The 27654-nt window shown below is 45.6% G+C and overlaps 1 protein-coding gene across 2 annotated transcripts in view; it reads left to right on the plus strand.

Moving 5' to 3' along the window:
- The window catches only part of LOC139228903 (putative oxidoreductase YteT), a 285946-nt gene that overhangs the window by 48043 nt on the left and 210249 nt on the right, over positions 1–27654 (plus strand). The window contains exons 1-2 of one of the 2 annotated variants that reach the window (XM_070860401.1): positions 9683–9742; positions 9852–9961. In XM_070860401.1, the coding sequence (XP_070716502.1) occupies positions 9869–9961 (93 nt within the window). In that variant the 5' untranslated portion in view covers positions 9683–9742; positions 9852–9868. Of the gene's footprint in view, positions 1–9682; positions 9743–9851; positions 9962–27654 lie in introns of those variants that run through there. The other variant, XM_070860400.1, reaches the window with a different exon arrangement.

The raw sequence follows: 27654 nt of genomic DNA on the forward strand, positions 1-27654 counted from the left end.
TTGCCTTTTTATTACACTTTGACCCTTTAGAATTTTGCTGTACAGTGGCCCTTTTTGTTTTTTGCCTTGGGTTTCTCTGCCCTCCGCTTTTCCTCATCTCCTTTCTGTCTTTTGCTTCTGTCTCCATTTTGTTTCCCTCTGTCTCCCTGCATTGGTTCCCATCCCACTGCCATATTAGTTTAACTCCTCCCCAACAGCACGAGCAAACACTCCCCCTAGGACATTGGTTCTGGTCCTGCCCAGGTGCAGACCGTCCGGTTTGTACTGGTCCCACCTCCCCCAGAACCGGAGGCGGCAGCTTGTAAGCACAGTGGGGTCAACGGTTGTTTTTTTTTGAGGAGAAGAGTGATGACGGCAAATTTGAAGGAGAGGGGGACAGTATCCGAGGAGAGGGAGAACCATTAACAATGTCAGCTAACATGGGAGCCAGAAAAGGCAGTTGGGTGGTCAGCAGTTTAGTGGGAATAGGGTCAAGGGAGCAGGAAGTGGGTCTCCTGGACAAAATGAGCGTGGAGCAGTCAAGAGGGGAAATCAGAGGTCAAGAGGGGAAGGAAGGGAAGTGGCAGAGAAGGCTAATCGCATGGTCTCAATCTTTGAGACAAAGAAGTCCATGAGCTCCTTGCACTTGTTGTTGGAGATGAGTGTGATGGAGACAGGGGAGAGGGGTTTAAGATGACGATTAGCAGTCAAGAATAGTAGCCGAGGGCTATCTTTGCATTCCAGAATGATGGAATAGTGAGCTGTTTTGGCAGACAAGAGTAGGACCCAAAAATGGCGGTGAATGGCTAAAACAGTTGTCCGCCACATCCGTTCAAGTCTGTGCCCCTTGGACTTGAGGGAGCAAAGATGAGGGCTGTACCACGGGGTAGGAATAGCGAGGCCACAAGAGATGGCAAGATAAAGGGTGTGGCTGTGAATATGAGTTGGGGAGTTCACATGGAGGGAGAGATTAGGGAGGATAGGAGGGTAGTGAACTCAGAGGAGAGCATGATGAATTGATATGAAGTTGTCGTGGTGCATATAGGTACCAACGATATAGGTAAAAAACTGGATGAGGTCCTACAAGACGAATTTAGGGAGCTAGGAGCTAAATTAAAAAGTAAGACCTCAAAAGTAGTAATCTCAGGATTGCTACCAGTGCCACGTGCTAGTCAGAGTAGGAATCGCAGGATAGCTCAGATGAATACGTGGCTTGAGGAGTGATGCAGAAGGGAGGGATTCAAATTCCTGGGACATTGGAACCGGTTCTGGGGGAGGTGGGACCAGTACAAACCGGACGGTCTGCACCTGGGCAGGACTGGAACCAATGTCCTAGGGGGAGTGTTTGTTTGTGCTGTTGGGGAGGAGTTAAACTAATATGGCAGGGGGATGGGAACCTATGCAGGGAGACAGAGGGTAGTAGAATGGGGGCAGAAGCAAAAGATAGAAAGAAGAAAAGTAAGAGTGGAGGGCAGAGAAACCTAAGGCAAAAAGCAAAAAGGGCCACATTACAGCAAAATTCTAAAGGGGCAAAGTGTGTTAAAAAGACAAGCCTGAAGGCTCTGTGCCTCATTGCGAGGAGTATTCGGAATAAGGTGGACGAATTAACTGCGCAGATAGTAGTTAATGGTTATGATGTAATTGGCATCACGGAGACATGGCTCCAGGGTAACCAAGGCTGGGAACTCAACATCCAGGGGTATTCAACATTTTGGAAGGATAGACAGAAAGGAAAAGGAGGCGGGGTGGCATTGCTGGTTCAAGAGGAAATTAATGCAATAGTAAGGAAGGACATTAGCTTGGATGATGTGTAATCGGTATGGGTGGAGCTACAGAATATCAAAGGTCAGAAAACACTAGTGGGAGTTGTGTACAGACCACCAAACAGTAGTAGTGAGATTGGGGACAGCATCAAACAAGAAATAAGGGATGCGTGCAATAAAGGTACGGCAGTTATCATGGGTGACTTTAATCTACATATTGATTGGGCTAACCAAACTGGTAGCAATGTGGTGGAGGAGGATTTCCTGGAGTGTATTAGGGATGGTTTTCTAGACCAAAATGTCGAGGAGCCAACTAGAGAGCTGGCCATCCTAGACTGGGTGATGTGTAATGAGAAAGGACTAATTAGCAATCTTGTTGTGCGAGGCCCCTTGGGGAAGAGTGACCATAATATGGTAGAATTCTTTATTAAGATGGAGAGTGACACAGCTAATTCAGAAACTAGGGTCCTGAACTTGAGGAAAGGTAACTTCGATGGTTTGAGGCATGAATTGGCTAAATAGACTGGCAAATGATACTTAAAGGGTTGACGGTGGATAGTCAATGGCAACCATTTAAAGATCACATGGATGAACTTCAGCAAAAAAATAAAACGGGGAAGGTGGCTCAACCGTGGCTCACAAGGGAAATTAAGGGTGGTGTTAAATCCAAGGAAGAGGCATATAAATTGGCCAGAAAAAGCAGCAAACCTGAGGACAGGGAGAAATTTAGAATTCAGCAGAGGAGGACAAAGGGTTTAATTAAGAGGGGGAAATAGAGCACGAGAGGAAGCTTGCCGGGAACATAAAAACTGACTGCAAAAGCTTCAAGAGATATGTGAAGAGAAAAAGATTAATGAAGACAAACGTAGGTCCCTTGCAGTCAGATTCTGGTGAATTTATAATGGGGATCAAAGAAATGGCAGACCAATTGAACAAATACTTTGGTTCTGTCTTCACGAAGGAAGACACAAATAACGTTCCGGAAATACTATGGGACCGAGGGTCTAGTGAGAAGGAGGAACTGAAAGATATCCTTATTAGGCTGGAAATTGTGTTGGGGAAATTGTTGGGATTGAAGGCCGATAAATCCCCGGGGCCTGATAGTCTGCATCCCAGAGTACTTAAGGAAGTGGCCCTAGCAATAGTGGATGCATTGGTGATCATTTTCCAACAGTTTTTCGACTCTGGATCAGTTCCTATGGACAGGAGGGTAGCTAATGTAACACCACTTTTTAAAAATGGAGGGAGAGAGAAAACAGGTATTTATAGACAGTTAGCCTGATATCAGTAGTGAGGAAAATGTTGGAATCAATTATTAAGGATGAAATAGCAGCACATTTGGAAAGCAGTGACAGGATCGGTCCAAGTTAGCATGGATTTATGAAAGGGAAATCATGCTTGACAAATCTTCTGGAATTTTTAGAGGATGTAACTAGTAGAGTGGACAAGGGAGAACCAGTGGATGTGGTGTATTTGGACTTTCAAAAGGCTTTTGACAAGGTCCCATACAAGAGATTGTTGTGCAAAATCAAAGCACATGGTGTTGGGGGTAATGTACTGACGTGGATAGAAAACTGGTTGGCAGACAGGAAGCAGAAATTCGGGATAAATGGGTCCTTTTCAGAATGGCAGGCAGTGACCAGTGGAGTGCCGCAGGGCTCAGTGCTGGGAGCCCAGCTCTTTACTATATACATTAATGATTTAGACGAAGGAATTGAGTGTAGTATCTCCAAGTTTGCAGATGACACTAAACTGGGTGGCGGTGTGAGCTGTGAGAAGGATGCTAAGAGGCTGCAGGGTGACTTGGACAGGTTAGGTGAGTGGGCAAATGCATGGCAGATGCAGTATAATGTGGATAAGTGTGAGGTTATCCACTTTGGGGGCAAAACACGAAGGCAGAATATTATCTGAATGGTGGCAGACTCGGAAAAGGGGAGGTGCAACGAGACCTGGGTGTCATGGTTCATCAGTCATTGAAAGTTGGCATGCAGGTGCAGCAGGCGGTGAAGAAGGCAAATGGTATGTTGGCCTTCATAGCAAGGGGATTTGAGTATAGGAGCAGGGAGGTCTTAATGCAGTTGTACAGGGCCTTGGTGAGGCCTCACCTGGAATATTGTGTTCAGTTTTGGTCTCCTAATGTGAGGAATGACGTTCTTGCTATTGAGGGAGTGCAGCGAAGGTTCACCAGACTGATTCCCGGGGTGGCTGGTCTGACATATGAGGAGAGACTGGATCAACTGGGCCTTTATATACTGGAGTTTAGAAGGATGCGAGGGGATCTCATAGAAACATATAAGATTCTGATGGGACTGGACAGGTTAGATGTGGGAAGAATGTTCCCGATGTTGGGGAAGTCCAGAACCAGGGGACACACTCTTAGGATAAGGGGTGGCCATTTAGGACTGAGATGAGGAGAAACTTCTTCACTCAGAGAGTTGTTAACCTGTGGAATTCCCTGCCGCAGTGAGTTGTTGATGCCAGTTCATTGGATATATTCAAGAGGGAGTTAGATATGGCCCTTACGGCTAAAGGGATCAAGGGGTATGGAGAGAAAGCAGGAAAGGGGGTACTGAGGGAATGATCAGCCATGATCTTATTGAATGTTGGTGAAGGCTCGAAGGGCCGAACGGCCTAATCCTGCACCTATTTTGTATGTTTCTATGTTTCTGTGAAATCATCGAGGATGAGAAGTTGCTCAGTGCAGAGACTGAAGGAAGAAAGTCGTGAAGATGTTTCGGTGATAACATTTTTATCCTACTTGGGTGTGCGGTGGAGAATGAGAATTTTAATTGAGAGGCGAGAGGGGTGGAATAAGCGGAGTTGTTCAAAGGAGGAGAAAGTGCCGGAGTAGGGGGACAGACCAAGATATGATTTGGTGATGAGAGCCACACCACCACCACAATGGTCTGGGCGGGGCAAGTGGTGGAAGGTATAGCCAGACGGGGAGGCTTTGTTTAAGGGTAAGGTGTCATCACCCCTCAGCCAAGTTTCCGTCAGGGCAGTGATGTCATTACCATCATCCACGATAAGCTCATGGATGGCAATGGCCATGTTCGCAAGTGAATGGACATTCTGCAAGGAGATGCGGAGAGGATCAGTGATGGCTGATCTACTGCCAGCCTCCACAGCGCTTGGAGGGATGAGTTGGACGGGGAAAAGTTTGACAAGGTGAACCCCCCGCAGGCAAGCTGGGCGGCAAGGTCGGTGAGAGAATTGGATGGGAAAGTTGGGGTTGCTACTCGTGAGGAGACAGTGACAAGTGCAACGGTGGGCCTTTCGGAGGATGCCAAGAGAGGCACAGAGGGAAGCTATAGGCTTATCTAAGAGGGAGCCGAGCCTGGGGCAGTGCCAGGAGAGTAGGAAGATCGAAGAGTAATGAAGGGTTGGCGTAGGGATTTGGGAGGACAGAGTATCCGAGAGAGGAGAGGTGAAAGGCGGCATGATGACAGGAGAGACCGGTCAGGGATGGATAGAGAGAAAAGAAAAAGCGGGAGAAAGAAGTGGAAATAGAAGTGAATGGCTCGGGTCCAGTGATAGTGATGTCACAGAAGGTCAGGCTTCCTCTTGTTTGAGCGAGCCATTATCTGGCACTTGTGTGGCACAGTTGAGAAAATTGTTCTGCTTTCTCTTCTGGGCAGAGGCCCAGCATTTCTGGGTTCTAACAGATTTTCCTCCCTCATGGGGACTCTTGTGCGCATTTTACCCCTCATTACTCCTCAGACTCTAAAGAAATTGGACCAAGTGCTCTTTTACTTCGTGGATTTATTTTTCTCACTAAATATCTCCTTTGCTAACCTATCCTTGCAACTTCTGTAAGGCACTGGGTGCTTCGATGCCTTTCTAGGTGGTTGTTATTTATTTGTGACCTTTAGCAGCAAGTCTTGCCAAGGTATGTACAGCATCACAGTTAAGCCAAATTCTATCCTTACCCCAATGTCCATACATGCGACAACCCTGGCTGATTTTCCTTTATAATCTAAGGGCACTGTCCAACTGAGGTCTGTTGTTGCGGCCCAACTGACGCCCTTGCTGAGATCAGCTAACTCGGGTCAGACCTCAGATCGATTATGGGACTCTCTTGGTCTGCATGGCCTACTCACTGGACAAACTTGCTGAACTTTTGGGAGAGTGGGTCCAAACTCCCGTAACAATTTCCTATCACTTTATTATTCGCTCATTGAAATTAATTGCTTTGATATTTTGATCAAATTACATCATCTTTGATTTAAAAAGGAAACAAAACCATTTTAAATTGGTGATCCCAATATGGCTGGAGCTTTTGTTGCCATACAGTGTTCCACATTGAGAATAACTGAAACATATCTGGTGAGGTTAAATAAATGTTGATACGTCCTTACTGTACAGTATAAATGCACACGAGGCCCATACTTGAGAGAAGGTCACTCTGTGACCAGTAACCTTTATTAACCAGCACTGAAGTGATGAAGGTGGGTGGAGCTTCCCCTTTTATACCTGAAAGTCCGGGTTAAGAGTGTCTCCCACAAGTTCACCACCTAGTGGTCAATGTTCTCCCAGTGTACAACTTAGGTCAGTTTATACATGGGTTACAATGACAGTTAAATACATGACATCACCTCCCCCCCACCCCCCCCAAGTCTTATTGAGATCACAGGTTGAGTCTCTCTGGTGGTTTATGCTCCCTTGTACAGCGCCTGAGTTGGGGCTCCAGTTGCTGGGCACTGGCATGAGTGTCTGCTGTTTGCGGTGCCTCAGGCCTGTCCGGATTGCCCACAGTGACTGGGCTCTCCTCCGCTTGGTTCCGGTGTTTGGTCACCTGTGGAGGAGTGAACTCTACATCGTGTTCTTCCTCTGCTTCTTCTATGGGGTTGCTGAACCTCCTTTTTGTTTGATCCACGTGTTTGCGGCAGATTTGTCCATCGGTAAGTTTAACTACCAGAATCCTATTCCCCTCTTTGGCAATCATAGTGCCTGCGAGCCAATTAGGCCCTGCAGCGTAGTTGAGGACAAAGACAGGGTCATTGACATCAATACATCGCGCCCTCGCATTCCCATCATGGTAGTCACATTGTGACTGCCGCCTACTCTCAACAAATTCTTTCATGGTGGGGTCCGGGCCGTGATCGTGCTGTCGCCACGGCACCTCCTAGCCCTTTTGGCCCACTGGAGACCATCAAAGGGCCTGCAGAGCTCGCTGCATCCCTCCCCTTTAACGGAAGGGGAAGGCCATTGAAACACATCAGCGCTATGGTGAGGCCCCGAAAGGAAGTGAAGCACGCAATATTGCGGTTCCACTTCCTGGGAGGAGCAGTAACCCGAATTTCACTTCCGGAGCGAGACTTCTGCACCGGGCGCAGAATGTCCGGACCCGGAGAGGTTACTGCCCCCAACCGGGGCGATAGCCAATTTCAACCCCCTTATTTCTTCCATCTAGCACTATTAATTTTATTTACTTTGACCATTTCAACAAGTCTCTGTGCATTCTTTCAGTCCTTCCTGGAGCAGTTGCTGCTCTCACTCCCAAGGTTCAGGGGTGTTTATTGGATAGCTTTATAGGCCTTGTTCCCTAATTTTATGTTCTTCTGCCCAAGGGTTAATGCCACAACCAGGCAACTCAAAACTGTCTGAAGGTGTTGCCTTATCAACTGCTGTACTGTGTTCTTTATTGAACTTTTCAAATGCTTTTTTGTTTATTTTATCTTTTTGTAGAGGATCAAGCTTTTGTAAATATTCGGCTCTCTTAATTCCATCCTTAGCTGTCCTTTTGATTCCACTTGTTGGGTGTGAATTGATAAAATTAGCAATTACTTCCCATCTTGCATTAGTTCCTTTGTTAGGGTGTATCAGATTACAATTGCTACATTTTAGCATGTTCATTGGAGAGGATCACCACAGGAGAGGGACTGTGGAATTCACATTAGCTCCACACACTGGGTACTTTCCATTACAGCATTGGAGGGGGAGGGTAGCAATTTTTTACTTCCATCTAACAAGTTGATTTGCAGTTGAGAATAGTTTTACATGCTTAAATTTAACATACAGGTTTGGGCTTGACAGATATAGATATATAATATCAATATCTGTCATATATATATGCAGACAAGTGGATGAGTAACATTTATATAACTTGAAAAGAAAAAAAAGACTTGCATTTACATAGCATCTTTCACAACCTCAGGATGTCCCAAAGTGTTTTACAGCTAATGAAGTACTTTTGAAATGTAGGGCCCGAACTTGGTTGACTTACCGTCAGCTGCCGCTGAGTTTTTTGGGCGGTCTCCCCTTGGTGCCAGTTTCCTCGAGGCCTCCTGCCGGCGGGAGGGGAGGACTACTGGGAACCACCCACTGACATCCACTAGCGCACAAGGTGCGTAAGTGTCCTCCCACCCGCCGAGCTGACAGGTTCCTCCGGGCGGGAGTTGGCAGCAGCAGGGAGAAGGCAGGTCTAACCCCAATGGTAAGTATGAAGACCTGCAAAAAAAGGTTAGTAAACTTCCTTTTTTTTTACAGCGATTCAGGTGGATGGGGGTCCCCTGAAGGTTTTCCAGTGTGTTTTTTTGGTGTCAATTTTTATTTTTATGTGTTCCACCGCCCCCCCCCCCCCCCCTCCCTGGGCCCAACTCAATCCTCGATGGCACTTTGGTGAGGATTGCATTTGCCGCCGAGATTGGGAGTTCCTGCCCGCTGCCGCTCAGATTCAGGGCGTATGTTGTTTTTTTGCCGCCAGGCAGTCTTTGCAGATCTTTTTGAGGAATCTCCCTGCCAAAGTACCGCCAGGTCTCTTGGCGGTCCTTTGGTCAGCACTTGGGCGGGCCTTAGCTTTGATCATTCGAGCCATTAGTCACTGTTGTAATGTAGGAAACCAGGCAGCCAATTTGCACACAGCTAGGTCCCCCAAACAGCAGTATGATAATGACGAGATAATCTGTTTTTAGTGTCAGCTGTGGCTCAGTGGATAGCACACTTGCCTCTGAGCCAGAAGGTTGTGGGTTCAAGTCCCACTCCAGGAAGTTGAGCACATAAATCTAGGCTGACACTTCAGTGCAGTATTGAACGAGCACTGCAATGTCTGAGGAGCCATCTTTCAGATCGGATGTTAAACCGAGGCCCCGTCTATCCCCTCAGGTGGACGTAACAGATCTCATGGCACTATTTCAAAGAAGAACAGAGACTATTTCAAAGAAGAGCAGGAAGTTATCCCCGATGTCCTAGCCAATATTTATCCCTCAATCAACATAACAAAAACAAATTATCTGGTCATTATCATATTGCTGTTTGTGGGAGTTTACTGTGTGCAAGTTGGCTGTTCCGTTTCCCACATTACAACAATGACTGCACTCCAAAAGTACTTCAGTATAAAGCGCTTTGAGACGTAAGCTGGTTGAGAAAGGTGCTTTATAAATGCAAGTCTTTTTTCTTCCTGATTGAAGGATAAATATTGGCCAGGACACTGGGGATAACTCCCCTGCTCTTTTTCAAAATAGTATTGTGGGATCTTTTATGTCCACCTGAGAGAGCAGACAGGGTTTAACATCTCATCTGAAATGGCACCTCCAACCGTGCAGCACTCCCTCAGGACGGCACTGAAGTCTCAGCCTAGATTTTTGTGCTCTGGAGTGGGATATGAACTCAGAACCTTCTAACTCAGAGGCGAGAGAGCTACCAACTGAGCCATAGCTGAGACTTAATCTGCACTAGACTATAACTGAAAAACACTCTTAGCTACAAATGATGTGATTGTTTTTGTTTTTTAAATTCCACACCAGGTTTGCAGTCTTGACTGTGACATTTGGAAATGGTGCAAAGTGAATGTCAGGTTGTTCATCACAGGGAAATAAGACAAATTAGAGGGTGAAGCACTCCAGGGAATTCTCACCAGCAGCAGAGAGGAGTTGCTGAAGGTTTGGGGAAAAGCCACCTGCCCATCATCATAGGCAATCCCTCGAAATCGAGACTCAAAAGTGCTCAGCGCCCTCCCGGATGCACTTCCTCCACCTGCCCACAGTCTTGACTGAAGCTGGGTGTGTGCAACATTTACACAGAGACCTGATACTATACTATACTATTTCAGTGTCTGAAAAATATTCTTCATTGACCTCCTATTGTGCCCTTACTTTTGTTCGTATTTAGACTATACCGCAGCAGCCATGCCCCGCTGTGTGGAGGTGCTTATAATTGGGGCAGGGAACCGTGGACAGACTTACTCATTCTTCTCTAAGGATTTTCCGGACCGAATGAAGGTAGGTCTTAAAATCTTTAAAAGACTCTCTGCTGTGGTTTCATCTCTATACTTCAGTTTCCTCCCTCGTTTAAGCACAATCAGCATCGCTGGGTTTAGAAGCTAGAAAAAATAGTTTTCTCCCTTTTATTGTACATGTCCCAGATAAAATGGCAACTGTGTCAGATAAAGTATGCAACCCCATGTTTAGGAACAAGTGAACCTGTTACCTTTTACCAACTGCAGGACAGCCAACCTCTGTGGCAGTTTTGATTATGTTCTTTGCAGTACAATTTTAAATGGAATGGGGCAAAACGTGAAGTACTTGTCTCATAAATCTTTACTAGTCCTGGCAAACTGTGACCTGTCATGTGGAGGCAGTGATTGTGATCACTGGGGTTAAGATTTGTTATGGCCTGTTTCCAGGTCATCATCTTAGGCAGTCCCTTGAAATCGAGGAAGACTTTCTTCCACTCAAAGTGAGTTCTTAGGTGGCTGAATAGTCCAATACGGGAATTACAGTCATACTCACAGGTGGGACAGACAAGCGTTGAAGGAAAGGGTGGGTGGGAAGATTGGTTTGCCGCTCGCTCCTTCCGCTGCCTGAGCTTGGCTTCTGCATGCTCTTGGCGATGAGACTCGAGCTGCTCAGCGACCTCCCAAATGCTTTTCCTCCACTTAGGGCGATCTTTGGCCAGGGACTCCCAGGTGTCGGTCGGGGTATTGCATTTTATCAAGGAGGCTTTGAGGGTGTCCTTGAAACGTTTCCTCTGCCCACCTGTGGCTTGCTTGCCGTGTAGGAATTCCAAGTAGAGCACTTGCTTTGGGAGTCTTGTGTCAGGCATGCGACAATGTGGCCCGCCCAACGGAGCTGGTCGAGTGTGGTAAATGCTTCGATGCTGGGGGTGTTGGCCTGATCTCTCCAGTGATTTGAGATGTCTACTGTATATGGTCCGCTCATCAAGGACACCGAGGCAGTCAGGACCCGCTGGAAGGAGCACTTCAAAGATCTCTTTAACCGAGACGCTGCCTTTGACTTGAGTGTCATCGACTCCATCCCGCTGCATGCTACCCGCCACCATCTCAGCAAAACTCCAGCCCTGCACGAGGTAGAAAAGGCCATCCGCCAGCTCAAGAACAACAAGGCAGCGGGAGCGGATGGAATCCCTGCTGAGGCACTAAAGTATGGCGGAGAAGCATTATTGGCATGAATGCATGACCTCAACTCTCTATCTGGAAGAAGGAGAGCATGCCGGGAGATCTCAGAGATGCTGTAATCGTGACCATCTTTAAAAAAGGGGACAACTCCGACTGCGGCAACTACAGAGGAATCTCCCTGTTATCAGCCACTGGCAAAGTCATCATTAGAATCCTCCTCAACCGTCTTCTTCCTGTGACTGAGGAGCTCCTCCCGGAGTCATAGTGTGGATTTCGTCTACTACGGGGTACAACGGACATGATTTTTACGGCACGACAACTGCAAGAGAAATGCAGAGAACAGCACCAACCCTTGTACATGGCCTTCTTTGACCTTACAGAGGTCTTTGACACTATCAATCGCAAGGGACTATGGAGCGTCCTCCTCCGTTTCGGCTGTTTCCAGGTGCATAACCGACGGCACACATGGAGCATGTGCCCCAACTGGAAAGTCCAAAGCTCGACCAAAATTGGGCCTCGGGCCTCATTTCACTAATTTGGGCGAGCTGCTGGCACCTATTACACCTTCAGAGGCAGTTTGTCTATTGTCAAGGTTCCAATTTTGGGTCGCCAGCCTCACTGGCAGTGTGCCACAGGTAAGTCAGCTAAGTAAGTCCCACGGGTGTGGGAATGGTGTCAGGACAATGGAGGGGTCAATGTTGAATATTTATCTATTCCATTATGAATCTAGAATGTTTGAATGTTATATCCACTGAGCCTCTTCTCTGGATTAAACAATAACAAGCTCTTCAACCTCCCTTCATAGCGCAGATGCATTAACTAGATAGCAATTTGGCTGCCCAGTACTGTCTCCAATAGCCTAGGAGCACTAAAGCCAGTTGCAATGCCCAAATTGTTGCCTCAACTGAATTTAGCTAATTCAACACGTCACATGGTGCATGATCCATTGACCCACTAAGCCATCAAATGAATAAGCACCATAAATTTATTATAATTAATTAATTTAGGTATGTACTGGTAAATCTAGTCTGCAAACAACTCCAATGCATTTGATCCCTTAAAATAGTAAAAAAATATTATGTCCTTTGCATCACTAAGTACTTTATAGTGCCTTTATGTCATCTGCAAAATGAATTGCTATAAATCTTTGATGGTGAATTTACTGTATCTATGTCTCTCACTCTTTCTTTTTTATTATTAGTCAGTCTGTGGGCTCTCTAATTTGTATGAGAATTTGCGAGAATTTAACAAACAGAAAGAAGTATGGAATTACCTTTTTTACTGTGTATGCAAGACTTAAAGGTGAAATTGGTCTTGGGCAGTAGCCCAGAATGAGCAAATTAGCAGCCCCTTTTATACCCCCGTTGACTTCAGTGGAAATGAAAATTTTGCGTGGTTCCCCACAAGACCAATTTCACCTCACAAATTATTTTGAAAAACCCTTTCTGCCACCACAGTGCCTTCTATCCTCAATGCTCTCAGATAGAGTAGGCCAGGGTCTGGCCTAGCTTTGTGGGCACCATTAAGCTAAGTCGTATTTTGGCTAGTAGGAGGTGCAGGTATGTCTCCCCGTTCCTATATCCCCTTTATCCCTATATCCCTCTAATCTGTTTTACCCAGTTCCTGTATTGATACAATGGATACATTTGCTGTGCCAACAGGTCATGCAAAATCTTTTATTCTAAATAATGCATTAACAGAGGAAGTATGATGAGAAATGTAAAACCAGCATATGGACTATTCTGCACTTTGCCTGCCCTGAGGAATATCGAAGCATGGCTGGGTTCTTTTTCTGAGACTAATGTAATCCAAGGTCAAAAATCTATTTTTAAAAAGGAAAAATAATAAAATGTTTTATTTTTTAAATGCAGGTAATCTGTAATTAGAATTTGGTATTTCACTTGTTAACAACCTTACACATTCAGCCATATAATATTACCAAAAAAAATGGTGGCCTTGAAATTACACAGTGATAGCACATGACTGCCTAACGCTTTCATATAAAATGTCTTCCTCTGCTATTTTAATAACATTAACTTATTTAAAATACACTAGTACCCCGCAGCATAATTTCAAGGCCTGAATTTTTGCCAAACTTCACAGGCTACTCCGACACTACCACTTATGATAAGAATGCATTTACATATAACACACTGCCTACATGTAATAAACTGTGCATTATTTGTATAGTTGTTTGGAACATTGATAGGTATTCTGGTTGTCTGTTGAATTTAAGTAAGTAACATCCTGCGCTTTACAGTCTTCTCTGTTCTGTTGTCCAGGCAAACATGCAAATGGGCACAGAGTGTAATTGTAATGGAACTTGAATTATTCAAGAATTCCTGAGTGTAACTATAATGAAGTGTGAATAATTCAGAGTTCTGAGTTTAATTGTTTTGCGTGATTCAGGAATGTTTCTACTACAGACTATGGGGACAATTTTAACCCCCTTTGCCCGGTGAAAACCAGCATATGGGCAGTTAAACTGCTCCATACTACTTGCCCCCACTTTTCCTGCTGCCTTCCCACAACCCATATAAAAGCACCAATGCAGTCTAGCAGCGAATTGCTATCATTTTCTGTGAATCCCATACAATTATGTGAATATGAATTGCAACAAGCATCTTGGAACAGTTTTTAAGACTGCACCAACTAAATAAGTGAAATATTTTTATTATAAACGGTAATATTTGCTAAATGTAACAATACAGAAGACAGTTCAGCTAACACCCAGTAAGTATATTGAGCGCCACTACTGTTTTTCTTTCCAATTTTCAGAAGAGGGAGAAAATTGAAAATAAAAAAAGCAATGCTACATTTAGCAATACAACACACAGTTTAATTTAGTTAACATCTACTTATATGGTCTTATAAAAGCTATTTACCATTTTGTATGTTTGAGAGTCTTTCAAATTGGTTGACAATAGTACGCAAATCAAAATGGCAGCTTCTCCTCTACCTATAGAGTCACTTGCTTTGCTTCAAACAAGAGCTGTCATGTATTTAAATATTTCAACAACTAAAAAGGAATTGTGACCGCTCAGAAAACTCTTTAAGTCATCTGAGAGTTGGCTGTTACAAGTATATATTTTATTTATTTCATGGAATCTTAGTTTCACAAGTGCTAGAAAGGCTGCTGCATAAACAACTTGGCCATCAAATTTTCACAGACTAATTAAAAATTCTTGTACAAGTTGAACCTCTCATATGCGGGATTTGCTTATCCGGCACCACCCCTCGCCCGGCACCATTCCCGGCCTCCAGGTGACACATGCGCCGAACTCCGACCCACCCCCCTGCCCCCCGCCCCGGTTTCCCATTCCCTTTTTAGGCACAACGGTGATACTTTTCCTTTATTATTTAATTAAATCATTCACCTAAACAGAAAATCCACACACTTACTAGAAAGAAAGTGATCAGCAGTAGCAGAAGCCCCCTCAACATAGAACACCTCAGGGCCTGACGGCCCTCCGACACGTTGGGGCCCAATGGCCCGCCAACACCACACTGATGGAAATTCCAATAAAAATTGTTCAGAAAATATTTTGAAAGTACTTACCTTTTTAATATTTTGGATCAGCTAACCCATTCCATGGATTTTGAGAATATCCTAACTCTAGAACTCTAGAATAGTTTGGTCTCCAATGTGAGCTGAGATTGTCTGACTGACGGTCGTTCCAACCAATCGGTGCACACACACACTGAAAACACGTGACCTCCCCTTATCCGGAAATATCCCTCATTCGGAACAGGCGCCTAAGGGGGGGTTCAACCTGTACTTTTTAAAAAAAACAGTTCCACAGTTTTTCTTTCACTGCCTCTGATTTACTCTAATCAGTCATGTCAATGGAAAGCAGTGTCACTTTGCATCGATGCTCCAATTATATGGGCTGATTTCTCGATTGTGCGGTCCCACAGGGAAGTCATAGGCCCACAGTATCTGATTTTCCAAACATTTAAATTAGTGGATGATTGTGTTCCTATGATTTCTCAACCAGTCATCATCACAGGCAGTCCCTCGGAATTGAGGAAGACTTGCTTCCACTCTTAACATGAGTTCTTAGGTGGCTGTACAGTCCAATACGAGAACCACAGTCTCTGTCACAGATGGGACAAATAGTCGTTGAGGGAAGGGGTGGGTGGGACTGGTTTGCCGCATGCTCTTTCCGCTGCCTGCGCTTGATTTCTGCATACTCTCGGCCACGAGACTCGGAGCTCAGCGCCCTCCCGGATGCACTTCCTCCACTTAGGGCGGTCTTTGATCAGGGACTCCCAGGTGTCAGTGGGCATGTTGCACTTTATCAGGGAGGCTTTAAGGGTGTCCTTGTAACATTTCCGCTGCCCACCTTTGGCTCGTTTGTCGTGAAGGAGTTCCGAGTAGAGCACTTGCTTTGGGAGTCTCGTGCCTGGCATGCGAACTACGTGGCCTGCCCAGCGGAGCTGATCAAGTGTGGTCAGTGCTTCAATGCTGGGGATGTTGGCCTGGACGAGGACGCTAACGTTGATGTCCTCCTGAATGGCTCAGAAATATGGACCATGTACAGCAGACACCTCAAGTCGCTGGAGAAATACCACCAACGATGTCTCAACCAGTACCACCTGCCAATGTGCTTTCCCCACAGTATATCCTGTTGTCCAATGGCAGGAACACCCTATTAGTGAAACGCTTGCGATAGGAACACCTAATTGGGGAATCACTCGCAACAGAAACACCTAATTTGGGAATCAGCCCTATTATGGAAATGCAGCCAAATCCAAATCCAGGCACAGTGTGACATTGGAACGAAGTGAAGTGGAATTCTCTGGATGGAGTCCTTAACTTTCCATTTGCATTACAGAAAAAACTGCATCACATTGACGTGAAACTTATATAAATACACACTAAGAACGCCTCTGCCATCTTTTTCATTAAATGCACTTTTTCTTATACCGTAGTGCGCTTGCATTCATAACCAGAGTAGTCCTGCTCCTCCTGGCCTACAAGGAAACTTTTAAAAACAACAATTAAAATCATTTATCTGGGCCTCTGCTGGCCCTGGATCCTGTCTGCTGCCAGCTTTCCTTGGTGGCTTCGGCACCGGGTATCACAGCCGCCATCTCCAGTTAAAATCACGTTTGGGTCTGAATGATGTAATCACACCTCAACATTTGAATATTAATGAGGTCCCTACCTGCCTGTGGCGGGCGTCAATGCATCTGTCATGCAGCGTGTAGCGCCCGACCGCAATTTTAAACCCCAGCCTGCCTTGCTCCCGCCGGGCGGGCAGGCTTAAAATTGGGGTTACACTGTCCAGGCTCACATGTTAAGAATGACCAATTGGCTAAAGTACCAGAGACTGATCTGGACATGTGGAAACATGAGGGAACAAAAAGTAGCAAAAGTGGTGGAAAGCCCTGTATAAATCAGAACTACCTCAATGATTTAAATTGAATCAAGCAGTAAATTTTCTCCATTGCATTTTACAAAAGTTACAGAGTATCAATTTTACTGAAATGAACCCTAGCTTTTGGAAAATATGTCTGCATGTGTTTTCCCCACAGTATATCCTGTTGTCTCCCCAAAGTCTCCTCCTACTTTTAAACATTAAAGAAATCCCCTGCTGGTGACAGTACTTTCTAAATGTTTCACATCCCTTTTGTCAAAGATTTTTTAAAAATAGCATTTACCATAAATGTCATTGCTTCTAGTTAAAACTCTTTTCATCTTAAAAGACTTGCATTTAACTTTATGTTAATTTAAAAAATAAAATCAATCACAAGTATCTTGAAATTAATTAGTGCTAGTTATTGCTTATGAAAGCAAGGACATGTAAAAAAGCCTGCAATAAATTCTACATGGTGTGCTGTTGGCAACGAGAATAATTTGTTTAGTAATCTTTCTTTTTAATGCAATTTCTTACTCTAGTTTAACCCCTAGTCTGTGCTGAATTTATTGAGCTCAGATGGAGCAGCAGTTGGGTGCTACAATTCACCTGGGTTAAGGAGGGTAAAACAGCCAGGCTTCATAGAAAACATAGAAAATAGGTGCAGGAGTAGGCTATTCGGCCCTTCGAGCTTGCACCACCATTCAATAAGATCATGGCTGATCATTCCCTGCTGAAGACAACAGAGGCCATCGTCCGTCCCTTCCAGTTCTGATCACTATTTATTAGCTCCTGCTGGGAAGTGGATGTCAGGTGAGGACAGATCAGCTGCAGTTACCCTCCCCACAGTGTATTGGCCTGTCAACACTCACTGTCTGGGCTCACACATGTGGAATAGCCACTTGGGTGGGGTACCGGATAATGACTGGCTCCCATGAAACAATAGCCCAACGGGATTCATGCCTTCAGGGGGTGAGGAGGAAAAAAGAGAAAATTGGCAACAAAACCAACAGGAGGAGAAAATAACTAATTGGCCTGGAAAATCGGGCGTGCCCATGTATGGGTACATGCCCTGCGACTGAATGGTAAGGCACGAGGCATGCACAATATTGGAGCTCGTGCCTTATTATAATGGAGCCGCGTGGCGTAATCAGGCTGTCGCCAATAAGGAAACCAGGATCAGGCCACTGCTAGTGTCGCAGAGGCCCTTGGGTAAGTGAAGCCAGGGAGCAGGGGAGGATCGGGATGGGAAGGGAATGGATAGGAGGCCTGGGGTCTGGAGCAGTGGTAATCAGGGGGGACTTGGAGCAGTAGCGACCGGGGGGAGTGGGGTCGGGTGCGATGGCAATCGGGGGTTGTGGGGTCGGGAGCAGGAATGATGGCAATCGTTGGGGGTTCGGGAGCAATGGCGAGCTTTCTTTAAATGTATGGTCGGGAGGAGCACTACTGCTCTTCTGGGCTCCATATTCAGGTAAGTAAATTTGAAAAACTTATCTTGCAGGTCGCAACCTGGCGCCGGCTGCCTCAGAACAAACAAATCGAAGTGTGGGCTTCAAACAGGCATTACATCCTTTATTTGCATATGTAAAGGGTCAAATCCTGTTTCAGGTGAGATTCCTGGTCGCCTTTTTTTTCCACCAATATGGCAGGTGGTACACTTCCGCCGGGAAATGCGCGCGCATTCTTCCCATATTGGGGGCATATTGACCAGTTGGTGCCCTAAAATTGGGTGAAGTGCGGCTGGATTTATAGACTATTGTTGCTTGGGTGAGATGGTCGTGCAAATGTTGAAGCGCACACAGCACATGTATGGAATGTGGACCACCTTTCCATACCTCGGGAGCCTGCTATCAGCAAGGGCAGACATCGACGATGAGGTCCAACACTGCCTCTAGTACACCAGCGCCGCCTTCGGTCGCCTTCGGAAGAGAGTGTTCGAAAATCAGGCCCTCAAATCTGGCACCAAGCTTATGGTCTACAGGGCTGTAGTGATACCCACTCTCCTGTATGGCTCAGCGACGTGGACCATATACAGTAGACACTACAAATCGCTGGAGAAATACCGCCGACGATGTATCCGTAAGATCCTGCAAATCCCCTGGGAGGATAGACGCACCAACATTAGCGTTCTCGATCAGGCCAACATCCCCAGCATCGAAGCACTGACCACACTTGACCAGCTCCACTGGGCAGGCCACATTGTCCGCATGCCCAACACAAGACTCCCAAAGCAAGAGCTTTACTCGCAATTCCTACACGGCAGGCGATCCCCAGATGGGCAGAGGAAATGTTTCAAGGATACCCTCAAAGCCTCCTTGATAAAATGCAACATCCCCACCGACACCTGAGAATCCCTGACCAAAGACTGCCCGAAGTGGAGGAAGAGCATCTGGGAGGGCGCTGAGCACCTCAAGTCTCGTCGCCGAGAGCAGGCAGAAAACAAGCGCAGGCAGTGAAAGGAGCGTGCGGCAAACCAGACTCCCCACCCACCCTTTCCTTCAACGACTGTCTGTCCCACCTGTGACAGAGACTATAATTCCCATATTGGACTGTACAGTCACCTGAGAACTCACTTTTAGAGTGGAAGCAAGTCTTCCTCGATTTCGAGGGACGGCCTATGATGATGAGTGCCAATGTTGGAGCCTCATCACACAGCATCGAGGAATTTGGTACTGTAGTCCTTTTTGTATTGAACTAGCAATCCAGAGGTCTAAATTTAAATTCCACCATGCAAGTTATGAAACTGCATTCAATAAATTTGGTATTTTATGGACTGGCACTAGGGGAAAAAATGACCATGAAAACTGCAGGATTGTGGGAAAGTGCTCCACTGAGTTGTAAGAGCAATCACCAACATCTTCACGTGGCAAGCAGGCCTTGCCAATGTTATCCACGTCCTGGGAACAAACAACAGCATTCGCTGCTATTATTTTATGAAACTGACCACAAGTGGCAACTTTAGGATTTAGCGCATGTGCATCCTAACGCGGAAATCCTGAAGTTGTGGTCAGTCATTCACCACTCCCCCACAGCTGGCAATCAGTGAAACTAATGAAAACTTTGGCTTTTCCGTGGTGGTAACAACAACAACAACTTGTATTTATATAGCGTCTTTAACGTAGTAAAATGTCCCAAGGTGCTTCACAGAAGTATTATAAGACTAAAAATTTGACACTGAGCCACATAAGGAGAAATGAGGGCAGGTGACCAAAAACTTTTAAGGAGAGTCTTAAAGGAGGAAAGAGAGGCGGAGAGGTTTAGGCAGGAAATTTAGGGCCTAGGCAACAAAAGGCACGGCCACCAATGGTTGAGCAATTATAATCAGGGATTCTCAAGAGGGCAGAATTAGAGGAGCACAGATATCTCGAGAGTTTTGGGGCTGAAGGAGATTAGAGATAGTGTGGGGCGAAGCCATGGAGGGATTTGAAAACAAGGATGAGAATTTTGAAATCAAGGCGTTGCTTAACCGAGAGCCAATGCAGGTCAGCGAGCACAGGGGTGATGGATGAATAGGACTTGGTGCGAGTTATGACACGGGCAGCTGAGTTTTGGATCATCTCAAGTTTATGTAGGGTAGAATGTGGGAGGCCAGCCATGAGTGCATTGGAATAGTCAAGTCTAGAGGTAACAAAGGCATGGATATCGCAGTTAAATACCCCATTAAAAGTTAAACCCTTTTGGATTAGGTCTGACTGGGGTTTCAACCATGTATTGACTGCTAAACAAATGTTATGGCCCTGGCAAACTAATTTTAATTTTGTGGAGTGTCAAATTTACCCATTTTAATAAAAGTTACGATTTTTAAGAAGCTTAAAAAAATTATTTTGATAGTTTTTAAAACTTTGTTCATATTTATTTCAGGTTGACTTTTTCCCCATGTAGAGCCCCAATCTTGTTTTGCTCGCTAACATTTTTTAAAAGTTAGAATAAAAGGAGCTTATTCACTTCCTGGTTCCCGGTATGTGAGAATTCTGCATTGTGATTGGCTGCTTAGACAGCTAGTTGCCATCACAGCAGCTGGCTTTCGGGATTCCCCATTAACTTGCATTAATTTCAACTAAATGCCAGAAAAGCCGAAATTTTCACCACAGAGATCGCAAAATCTTTGTGGGAAGCTTACTTTAGGACCAGTAGTGAATGCCTTTGCTTCACTGCTGACTGCAATTACGGGCTCAGATTTTATCCCTCTAGGCTGCTGTGAACGTGGAAAATGTGGAGGGACAGTCTTTCCTTGGCTGCTCTTATGTACCTGACAACTGGTCAGTATTAGAGCAGCATTGATGGACTGAGGAGCTACCTCAGCATGGTTTGATGTGTGCCTCATAAACTTTTATCTTGTGTAGCAAGTGTTTCTGCAAATCGCTTCTCACCACTAATGTCTGTTTTTTCCTCCATACATTAAATATATTCTGAAAGCAGAGGAAGAGTAGGGTGCAACATCCTGTATGGTGATTGATAGTGAAACTATTAGCAACATACATGCTAACACAAGGTTAAGTAAAACAAACAACCATTGGAGTAATTTTACTGGCAGTTAATTTCTAAGCAAAGCAATATGGATGAGTGGGATTGAAGACAGAGAAGAAGGGAATTCACCATAAGAGAAGTTTTTTGCGTCATCACTCCTGGCACATGCCAGAAACGTATATTGGGAAATTGCGCACTCCTGCCCATGATTTTCTGTGCATTAAGATTAATATAGACAGACAATTACAGGCTAGGAATGCATATTATTTCCTGATATACCCAGTGTTACCCGGGAGTACTGTTGTGAGGAATCACCCCTATATTACACTGGAAATCGGGGCACATGGTAGCTTCAATAATCACTGACTGAAAGAAGTTAAAAATGGTGCATCACACAACTAGCTTCCTCCAGATTTCTAAATGGGTAAATATGCTTCAAGAGGCTAATTAATTGTGATGTGCTTTTCTTTACTTTTGAGTGTAATTTCTCACTTTCCCCATTACGAGGCCTTCCCATATCATGAGCCATCCCTGGCAATGAAGGCAGGTGAATAACATACTCTCAGGCCTCTGTCAGTGTTGCTTTGGAACTGACCTCCATGATGAGCACAGAGGTGACTTTCTCTTTGATTTCTTCCCCTCTTATCCCCCACAATTGCTGCCTTCTTATGTGGCACAGCAGAAATTGGGAGCTTGGTTGGTATAAGATCTCCAGCTCCACTCATTTGAGTACAGAGCTAATTCCAGTGTCTTACCTTAGCTGTGCAAAAGAGAGCTTTCTTGCCCCTTTTTCCTTTACATAAATAGCCTGCCCAACCAAGAACTATTGCTCACTTGCATACTACCCTGGGACTCAAAAATATAACCCCGTGTTTGCAAGTGTTAAACTGCTTGAGCAAACACGCATCAAATGGATCCCGACTACAAAATCTAACTTTTTGGAGATTATGATTCCTGGGGGAGGTATAATGTGAATTTGATTATTTTGCTCTGAATAATTGTTCAACAGTCTAATTTGAAATGCACGTAGTCTACAGATATAGGGAACATATGCACAATAACTTCCTGTTTCAGTGTGATTGTTTATCTATTGTAATGACCAAAGTCATAACAGTAACAATGGAACAAACCACATCTGTTTCAACATTGGATTCTAAAAGGAAAATAAATTGCCTCTGTCCTTTGATAATTTATAGTGCTGTTTATCTACTTTTATTTCAAAAGACAAAACTTAAGCACTTAGCTCAGTGTCACTAACTATACGTCCATTTTATTTTTTTACAGCAACAGTTATATTTTTACTGCTACTCTTTAAGTCCCAGTTCAGAATATTTAATGCCTGTGTTTCATTCTTCTTATGCCAGAAACAACAGATACCATTGGTGAGAATTCTGACCAATTACTAAGTTTTTTAATTGAAAAACCAAGGAGAACGCAAGGCCCATTGTACAGGACTGCACCAATGTTGAATTTAAGGGCTGATAATGTGGTCCCTGGCAGTGTGACAGTGATAATGCTGCAATTTGAATGTTGTGCTATGAGTTGACCTTACACTCTAATGCAAAATCAGCTCTTTTGCATAATATTTCTGTGCTCCTGGCACATAGCATATAAAACAAAGAGGTGTATTATGTGAAAGTAACAGGTTTTAAAAGAATGCTGGTCACATTAAAGTTAGGATGTGTTTATTTGTACTGTAAAAATGGCCACTCCTTGTCTCTGGTCCCTTTGGAGGATAAGCAACACCCTGAAGTTTCTCTGGATTGTGTAACTGGAACCGTCCAGCCCAAGTCCTCACTGACTTCGCAAATTGTAACTCAATTCACTTTGACTTCCAGAAGCCACAGAGGATAAACCTTCCCACAAGCCACCAAGTGCCAGCTGAAGGAGGTCCCTCCACCCAGCCTAAGTCCCTTGCTGCCTCCCCTAGCTGAAGTCCCTTCTCCCAGTGCAAGTTCATCCCTCCCCTGCCTAAGTCCCTTACCCAAATGCAATTGCCCTTATTGTACACCCCCCACCATAGATGGGGCATTGTGTGCGGGTTGTTAACAGGTTTATTGGGTATGAATTGTCAGTGTCGTGACTTCTGGATTTCATCCATTCCAACGATGTCGGGTGTAGATGTAAAGGGGGTTGGAAGAATGTGATTTGTCTTCCCTGAATTCCCTCTCTTTCCGCCGCCCCCTCCCCCCTCCCCCAACCAAGCTCTCTCTCCCCAACCAGGCTCTCTCTCCTCCATTCCCCCCCACCCTCCCACAACCAGGCTCTCTCTCCTACCACCCCCAACCAGGCACTCTATCTTCCCCCCACCCCCCCAACCAGGCTTTCTCTCTTTTCTCTCCGCCACCCCCTCCCCAAAACCAGGCTCCCTCTCTCCCCCACCTCGTCTCTCTCTCCTCCCCCCTCCCCCCAAAAAAACAGGCTCCCACTCTCTCATTCTCTCTCTCTTCACCCCCACCCCCGATCGCCCCAACGGCTCACTCTGACCACCGCTCTCCCCCCGCTTAGGGCTCGGCGGCCCAGCGGTGAGCTCGGGGGTTCAGCGGGCCAACGGGAGGCTCGGCGGGCCTGGCGGGGTGCTCGGGGCTCGGCGGGGACGTCGGAGCTCAGTCGCCTCTCTGCCTGCCCGCTCACCCAGCCGCCTGGGATCAGCAGGCTCGGTCAGTCGGCAGGCTCTCAGAAGATCAGCAGCACAAGTGGTCGGACTGATTCCGGTTCGGGGCTGCACTTCCGTTTCAGGTGCGAGGCATCGGGGACGGGGACTCCACAGAAAAAGCACAGAACAAATAGTCACTTCGTTAAAATTATACTGATAATGAGTGATAGAAACTGCAGCAGCAAGATGAGGATGGTGAATTGCACCCTTTCAAGTGGCAGTTTTGAAGGTCCTGTTGCAGGAGATGCTACACAGAAGGGTGGTCCTTTTTGGAGTGGAGGGGCATTCCATCTTGAAAAGCAGCACAAAGTAGCCTGGATGGAGACGTCCGAAAAAGTGAATGCTATCTCATCTGTGACCAGATCATGGTCTCCAAAAGGTTGCCACGGCATGTGTGTTCATCCTTAGATTAATTTTATAGTTATGCCTTAAAATGCATCTGAACAGCATTTCACTGTGGAGCAGCATAGAATGAAAATGGAAGGCACGCTGACAACTGTTCACCTACTTTCCAGGTGCAGAGGTATGCCCATGCTTAAGCAGTGCACCAATCATAGGCCCAGGGAAGACAAGGGTTTACCTGGATCTGGAGTGGCATGATGTTCTGCAACATGGATCTCTGACACACCACTCAGTGAGTGCCAGGATGTAGGTTCATGCTCATAATGCATGACAGAGTGATCACAAACATTAGGGAAAGCACTGAACAGCAGTCGGTTACACAAGGGGAAGTGGGAGGCTAAGCTAGGCCAGGGAACAGGTTGTTTGCCAGTCTTTCAGCTTATGCTTTGGTGTGATGTGAGGCAAACTGAGAATTGGAGAAATAAACTTGAAAAGAAGAAAGCTGTATTAATTTATTTGTGTTCCAATTTTCTGCCCATTTGTCCCAAAGACAATGACCCCTTCCTGGGATATACATTTCACAGGTACCAGCTGTCCTTTGCTTCAACATTTAATTCATCACACTTCATAGGTGAGGCTGGAAGTGAGTGTTGGTGAGCTATTTTAAAGTGGAGGGCATCACAACTGAGTCTGATCCTATTCTTCTGCCCACAACCATGGGGTGAAATTGGATTAAGCTCAAAAACGGGCACATGGAGCACAAAGCGCAATCTGCCTGTGCCCGTTCAAAGTGGTGCAGGTATCACGCAAAATTTGTGCTGCCTGCTCATTATAATGATTGAAGCGCTGAACTCAGCACCAAGTGCGCTGCTGGTTGGCTTAGTGCTCAAGGAGGCCCCATATAGGGTGCGGTCTACTGGCCAATAAAACTTGGCCTAGGCTCTCTGCATGACTAAAACGGGAGATGCTTTGTTGCAGAAGCATCTCATTGCCATACCGAAGCCATGACTCAACAGGGGAGAGGGCAAGGAGGTTCACAGATGCAGCACTGGAGGTCTTGGTCCTGGGAGTGCACAAAAGACGTCAGGTCCTCTACCTGCAGTGGGCGGGAGGCCTTCCAAGCAGCACACCAGAATGCAGTAGGAGGATATAGCAGAAGTTGTTAGATCCACATGTTGTGCCCAGGACCTGGATACAATGGTGCAAGAAGTTTAATGACCTCACATGAGTGATCAAGATGAGTGAATGTGTCTTCAAATGCAATATCCCACCAACTGCTCACTCACTGCTCAAAGCACCACACAACTCCCATCACTTACCGACCAACAATCTCTAGCAATCACGATTCATACCTCACAATCATAGCTTCACCTCACCTCACACACTTACCACTGCTGCAAGACTCACCCAAATCTCACACCTTGCACACACTGCCAGCTATTCAACCATAACCGATACATTGCCCAAATGCATGGTACCACCCTTTCTCTTGCAGGTAAAGGTGGCACACAACAGATGAGATCAGCAGCAGACGGGCGGAGGGAAAGCCCATATTCAAAACCTCACTGAGCTGGAGAGGACAGTGCTGGAGATCATTGGAGGGGTCTTCACTAAGGCCGTGGCAAGGGCGAGGTTGAAAGTATTGCTGTTGACGGTATGCTCATACCTAATCCTTTTTCTCAAATCTCACTTCCTCACATCCCACAATCTCTTCTCACATACAAACTGCTGACAAGGCCTGGGGGAAAGAGTAACTCGAGTGTCAGCTCCCTAGAGGGCAAGTTCTCACATGAGTTCTGCTGCACAGGACTCTGATGATGACTTTGATGGGGTGGCCTTCAGAAGAAGGGTGATGGGCATGCACACAGAAATGCTTGGTGCAATGGCAAGACAATCAGAGAGCCTCTTGCCAGTGTCAAGGAGCACGGTGGAGCCCGGCTTCTATGCGCGGGGCTTTGCGCGGAGCTTGAAGCCCATGATTTCGGGATAGAAATGATGAGCAACTCTATTAGTACACTTGTGGACCAATGTTCCCTCTAATTTTATTTTGTACTGAGTGGGCCACAAACTACTTTGACTGTGACCCTTTTTTGTCAGTGGGCAAATTTTACGACAGCAACAATTTTTACAATCACTTTTACAACAACAGCAACCACAGAAAAACTTATATTCAGTAATGCCATATTGCCACCCCACTGTCAATCTGACAAACTCTTAAAGATCATGAAATCAGTTGCTTTTTTTTGCTTTTTAAACCTGATTAGTGGCTTTATTTAATCACAGGAGCTCTTACAAAAACTATATTATTACATCTGAAAATATTTTACAAAAAACTTTCAGAGAAATCCTACCAGTTATACCCATCACTTATTCTTCCCCTCTCTCCTCTCTCTCGCTCTCTCTCTCTCCTCCCTCTCTCCCTCCCTCCTTCTCCCCTCTTTCCTCTCCCTCCCTCTCACCCTTTCTCCCCTCCTTCCTTCTCCTCTGTCTTCCCTACCTCCCTTCTCCCTCCTCCTCCCTCCCTCCCTCCCTAATCTTATCTCCCCTCTCTCTCCAATCTTATCTCGCTATTCTTAACTCCCCCTCTCTCCATTCTTATCTACCCTTCTGTTTGTGGGAGCTGCTGTGCGCAAATTGGCTGCCGCATTTCCCACATTATAACAGTGACTACACTTCAAAAGTACTTCATTGCCTGTAAACATAGAAACATAGAAAATAAGTGCAGGAGCAGGCCATTCGGCCCTTTGAGCCGACACCGCCATTCAATATGATCATAGCTGATCATGCAACCTCAGTACCCCATCCCTGCCTTCTCTCCATACCCCCTGATTCCTTTAGCCGTTAGGGCCACATCTAACTCCCTTTTGAATATGTCCAACGAACTGGACTCAACAATTTTCTGTGGCAGAGAATTCCACAGGTTCTCTGGGTGAAAAAGTTTCTCCTCATCTCGGTCCTAAATGACTTACCCCTTATCTTTAGACTGTGAACCCTGGTTCTGGACTTCCCCAGCATCGGGAACATTCTTCCCGCATCTAACCTGTTCAGTCCTGTCAGAATTTTATAAGTTTCTATGAGACCCCCTCTCATTCTTCTAAATTGCAGTGAGTATAAGCCTTGCCGATCCGGTCTTTCCTCATATGTCAGTCCTGCCATCCCGGGAATCAGTCTGGTGAACCTTCGCTGCACTCCCTCAATAGCAAGCACTTTCTTCCTCAGATTAGGAGATCAAAACTGCACACAATACTCAATGTGTGGTCTCACCAAGGCCCTGTACAACTGCAGTAAGACCTCCTTGCTCCTATACTCAAATCCCTCGCTATGAAGGCCAGCATGCCATTTGCTTTCTTTACTGCCTGCTGTATCTGCATGCCTACCTTCAATGACTGATGTACCATGACATCCAGGTCTTTTTGCACCTCCCCTTTTACTAATCTGTCACCATTCAGATTGTTGTGTATCTGTAAAGCATACACTCCCATGTTCTGCCACCAGGGAGCTCATCCCCTGAAGTCCCAAGGGATCTCAGCATCCATTGGCAGCACTGTATATAAACTGGCCCCCAAGGCCTGTTCCTCACTCTGGAGTGTCTTATTAAAGACTGAGGTCACTGTTACTTTAACCTCCCTGTGTGCAGCCTCATCTGTGTTAGGAACACAATACAGATAATAATCTGCCTTCCTGTTTTTGCTACCAAAATGGATAACCTCACATTTATCCACATTATAC

This window comes from Pristiophorus japonicus, chromosome 18, assembly GCF_044704955.1.
Source record: "Pristiophorus japonicus isolate sPriJap1 chromosome 18, sPriJap1.hap1, whole genome shotgun sequence".
Taxonomy (NCBI): Eukaryota; Metazoa; Chordata; class Chondrichthyes; family Pristiophoridae; genus Pristiophorus; species Pristiophorus japonicus.